General features: G+C 42.2%; 1 protein-coding gene across 6 annotated transcripts in view; it reads right to left on the bottom strand.

Annotated features, from left to right (window-relative positions):
* ltbp4 (latent transforming growth factor beta binding protein 4) overlaps positions 1 to 5,000 on the bottom strand; it is a 219,225-nt gene that overhangs the window by 34,391 nt on the left and 179,834 nt on the right. For all 6 annotated transcript variants that reach the window (XM_084334973.1, XM_084334977.1, XM_084334974.1 and 3 more), the window contains 2 exons: positions 3,606 to 3,743; positions 1,626 to 1,877 (listed from right to left, as the gene is read on the bottom strand). In XM_084334973.1, the coding sequence (XP_084191099.1) occupies positions 1,626 to 1,877; positions 3,606 to 3,743 (390 nt within the window). The remainder of the gene's footprint in view (positions 1 to 1,625; positions 1,878 to 3,605; positions 3,744 to 5,000) is intronic.

The following is a 5,000-nucleotide window of genomic DNA, read 5'->3' as shown; positions in this document are numbered from 1 at the left end:
TGTGGTACTGACTGACTACCTGTATCTAGAACAGGACAGGCGTGGTACTGACTGACTGACTGACTGACTGACTGACTACCTGTATCTAGAACAGGACAGGTGTGGTACTGACTGAACTACCTGTATCTAGAACAGGACAGGCGTGGTACTGACTGACTGACTGACTACCTGTATCTAGAACAGGACAGGTGTGGTACTGACTGACTACTTGTATCTAGAACAGGACAGGCGTGGTACTGACTGAACTACCTGTATCTAGAACAGGACAGGCGTGGTACTGACTGACTACTTGTATCTAGAGCAGGACAGGCGTGGTACTGACTGACTACTTGTATCTAGAACAGGACAGGCATGGTACTGACTGACTGACTGACTACCTGTATCTAGAACAGGACAGGCGTGGTACTGACTGAACTACCTGTATCTAGAGCAGGACAGGCGTGGTACTGACTGACTACCTGTATCTAGAACAGGACAGGTGTGGTACTGACTGACTACCTGTATCTAGAACAGGACAGGCGTGGTACTGACTGACTGACTGACTACCTGTATCTAGAACAGGACAGGCGTGGTACTGACTGACTGACTGACTACCTGTATCTAGAACAGGACAGGCGTGGTACTGACTGACTGACTGACTACCTGTATCTAGAACAGGACAGGCGTGGTACTGACTGACTGACTGACTACCTGTATCTAGAACAGGACAGGCGTGGTACTGACTGACTGACTGACTACCTGTATCTAGAACAGGACAGGTGTGGTACTGACCAGGGGCGGGGCTAGGGGGTGGCTACTTGGGCTCAAGCCCCGAATGTTTTCTGAAAAGCCCCGAATCTATTTAAAAAAATATATATATATATATTTTTTTTTGACAATTCATCATTGTTACATGAAAATATGTTTGCACCAGATTTAGCAGAAGCTAATTTCCATCTGTGGTCTATCCAGCTGCTAACTGTATTTGAGTGAGTTAAGTCTTGGTGTTATGGTAGACTCAGACCTAAGCTTTAAATCACAATCAACAAGTTGACAAAAACTTAATTCTTCCACCTTAGAAACATAGCTAAAGTACGGCCATTTATAAATCAAAAGGACGCTGAAAACCAGATCCATGCCTTTATCTCAAGCCAACTCGACTACTGTAATGCACTCCTTACCGGCCTCCCGAAAAAATACGATGATAACTATTTTATTGCAATGCACTATTGCATTATTTTATTCTATTTTACTAACTATTTTATTGCACTGCACTATTTTACTTTGTATCAGTGAATCATAGACGCCTGGCCATAAGAGCATTCGGAGCATCTCTGCTCTCCCACTATTGAACTTGGGGGAGCAAAGGTATGCTCTTGCTCCACCACTTTTTGATCATATGAAAAATATGATATATCCCCCCCCCAATATATAAATCTAACCATAACTACGTTATGGTTAACTGAGTTTTATAGTGAAAAGAGCAGCTTTATTGGTCAAGATTGAAGGCTCTATATTGCATGAAATTGCACGTACAGGTTCATTAAATTCAAAAAAAATATGCCGTGGAGGGGGTCGTCCACCTATCTGGGCTAAGCCCCGGATCTCCTACAATCCTAAATCCGCCCCTGGTACTGACTGACTACCTGTATCTAGAACAGGACAGGCGTGGTACTGGCAGCCCAGACCCCAGGCCTCTCCCACAGTGCAGCAACACTCCTGCTGGGTGGTGTTGGTCGCCAGGAGGCTGCATGAACCACGGTCCACCAGGTTGTAGTAACACTCCCTCAGTTCCCCAGGATGTGCAGGGGGGAGGGGGGCCACGTGGGGGCTGGAAGGGAGGGAGGAGGAGGAGGAAGTAGAGGAGGAAGAAGAGGTGAGGCCAGGGACAGGCCGTCCTGTAGAACAGAGAGGAGAGAGAGAGAGAGAGAGAGAGAGAGAGAGAGAGAGAGAGAGAGCGAGAGAGACACAGACGAGATGGAGAGAGGGGGGAGGGAGAGAGGAAGAGAGATAGATAATCAACATGTCACCAGAAGACTAAAGGGTATGCTGTTTGAAGGATAAATTCAATCTAACCTGTAATATTATGACTTCCTGATGATTTGTCGTACAGAACTTGTAAGTCGCTTTGGATGAAAGCGCCAGCTAAATTACTAAATGTAAATGTAAATGTATTAGCACAATAGTGACTGCAAGTCATTTAAACTGTAATGATGTATTCTCACCACAAGATGGTGTTAATACCATGCTGTTACAATGGATATCTGTTGAAGAACTAACACGTTTTTACACATCTAAATGAGAGACATGAGGATGATCCTATAGAACCAGGACATTTGTTATAATAATAATAATAATACGGTATTTTTTATTTATTTATTTATAAAAAAATGTTTTACAAAGGCTGTGTCCCCGATTTTCTTTTGGCTGTGGTTGTGAACCGTCAATAGACCAGTAGTATGGGCGCCCCAGTGGCGAACCACATAGCGCGCTCAGTTGCGACACGGCCGATCCGGGTTCGATTCCCGAACCTGTCGTTATTTGCCGAATGTCTTCCCCCATTCCCCCATTCTGTCTCCCATTCCTCCTCTGTCTCTCTCTACTGGACTGCCCAGTAGAAATAAAGCGATAAAACGCCAAAAAATAAATCTTTAAAAAAAAATAGACCAGTAGTAGATGATCATAATATTATAGGGGGCACATACAGTAGTTGACAAGAGAATTTGCAATGTAGCTTGGTCCTGTTCCATTTAGTGCTTTGTATATAAGGAGGAGGACCTTGAAATCTATTCAAAATGTTACTGGAAGTCAATGCAGAGTAGCTAATACTGGACTGATGTGGTCTCTCCTCATATCAGTTATCAGTAATCATTTTGAAATGTGGCCATTTCAGCTTTAAAGAGTCATGTGAAAATCTGACATATAACTTGCCAATGTGTTCTGTGTCTTGAGAGCAGAGTATGTTCTGTGTGTACAGTATGCAGTATATTTACCTGTCCTGTGTGTATAGTATGCAGTATATTATTTACCTGTCCTGTGTGTACAGTACGCAGTATATTTACCTGTCCTGTGTGTACAGTACGCAGTATATTTACCTGTCCTGTGTGTACAGTACGCAGTATATTTACCTGTCCTGTGTGTACAGTACGCAGTATATTTACCTGTCCTGTGTGTACAGTACGCAGTATATTTACCTGTCCTGTGTGTACAGTACGCAGTATATTTACCTGTCCTGTGTGTACAGTATGCAGTATATTTACCTATTCTGTGTGTACAGTATGCAGTATATTTACCTGTCCTGTGTGTACAGTACGCAGTATATTTACCTGTCCTGTGTGTACAGTACGCAGTATATTTACCTGTCCTGTGTGTACAGTACGCAGTATATTTACCTATTCTGTGTGTACAGTAAGCAGTATATTTAACTGTCCTGTGTGTATAGTATGCAGTATATTATTTACCTGTCCTGTGTGTACAGTACGCAGTATATTTACCTGTCCTGTGTGTACAGTATGCAGTATATTGACCTGTCCTGTGTGTACAGTACGCAGTATATTTACCTGTCCTGTGTGTACAGTATGCAGTATATGTACCTGTCCTGTGTGTACAGTATGCAGTATATTTACCTGTCCTGTGGACACACTGTCCAGACCTCATGTTGTACTCTTCTCCGTCTCCATCACACTCACACATGAAGGATCCTTCCACGTTCTCACAGCGCGCCGTGCCACACACACCCTGCATGGACACACACTCATCTTCATCTGCAGGGAGGAAGAAGAGAAGAGTGTAACTGTACCCCCAATTTATTAAAGGGGAACTATGTCCAATTTGAGAATTTGTACTTGTTATTTGCATGGTCTAAGACTCTAACCCAAAAACATTACAAAACGTGAACTCAAACCCAAATGCAAAAACTAGAGTGATTTCATTACTGTAGGTATGAGGTCTGAAGCTGCTCTATAGAGAATTGTAGATGATTGTAAAGATGACAGAGATAATGCAGGAGAATGTTCTGAGTATATGATGGTAAAGATGACACCGACAGCACTCAGGGGGATGTTCTGAGTATATGGGTATATTTTCTGTTTCAGAACTGAGGACTACTACTATAGAATAAAGCTCATTTGGGTATAAAGAGATGTGGGTCCATAAAATCTATTGTCAATGGAGCAGCTCCAGACTTTATACCTGATGACATCACAAGTTTAAGTATTACTTCTCTTGTTTCTGGCTTTGGGAGAGAGTAGTAGTATGTTCACTGTTGCTGAAATGGAAATGATCATCCATGCTTTTATTTCATCACGCCTGGACTATTGCAATTACATTTTTACCTGTCTGGATAAATCTGTGCTAAACCGCTTGCAAATCATTCAAAATGCAGCGTCAAGGCTTTTAACTGGGACAAGTAGGTGTGCCCACATCACCCCCATTGTATCCACTCTACATTGGCTCCCCATTAATTATCGTGTCCATTTTAAAATTCTTGTTTTAACTTTTAAAGCCCTCCAAGGTAAATCCCCTGTGTACATTTTTTATTTACTGCGCCCCTACTCCCCCAGTCGTGCACTTAGGTCCTCGCACCAACATCTCCTGGTTGTCCCACGGACCCGGTTAATAACAGAAGGTGACCGGTCCTTCCAATTTATGGCCCCTCCCCTTTGGAACACCCCCCCCCCCTTTCTATGCGTTCACTTGACTCCCTATCCACTTTTAAGGAACAGTTGAAAAGTTTTTATTCAGACAGGCTTTTAATTAATTCCTGGTTGTATACTTTGTTTATTTATTTATAATTGTTGTTTTGTTTTTAGGACTGACATTTATGTTGCACTCATATTTAGTTATTTAATTTTCTTATGTTATGCCTATGCTTACGACGTGTCAGAATTGTTTTATGTGTAGTGCGTTCATCTCTATGTAACTGTTGCTATGTTTTACTTCTGTGAAGCACTTTGTGATTTTATCTGTGAAAGGTGCTATACAAATAAAGTTTACTTACTTACTTACTTACAAATATTGAT

Source organism: Notolepis coatsorum (assembly GCF_963971535.1).
Source record: "Notolepis coatsorum genome assembly, chromosome: 1".
NCBI lineage: Eukaryota > Metazoa > Chordata > Actinopteri > Aulopiformes > Paralepididae > Notolepis > Notolepis coatsorum.
Note: the sequence above shows the minus strand (reverse complement) of the source record. Positions and strands in the feature narration are given on the sequence as shown.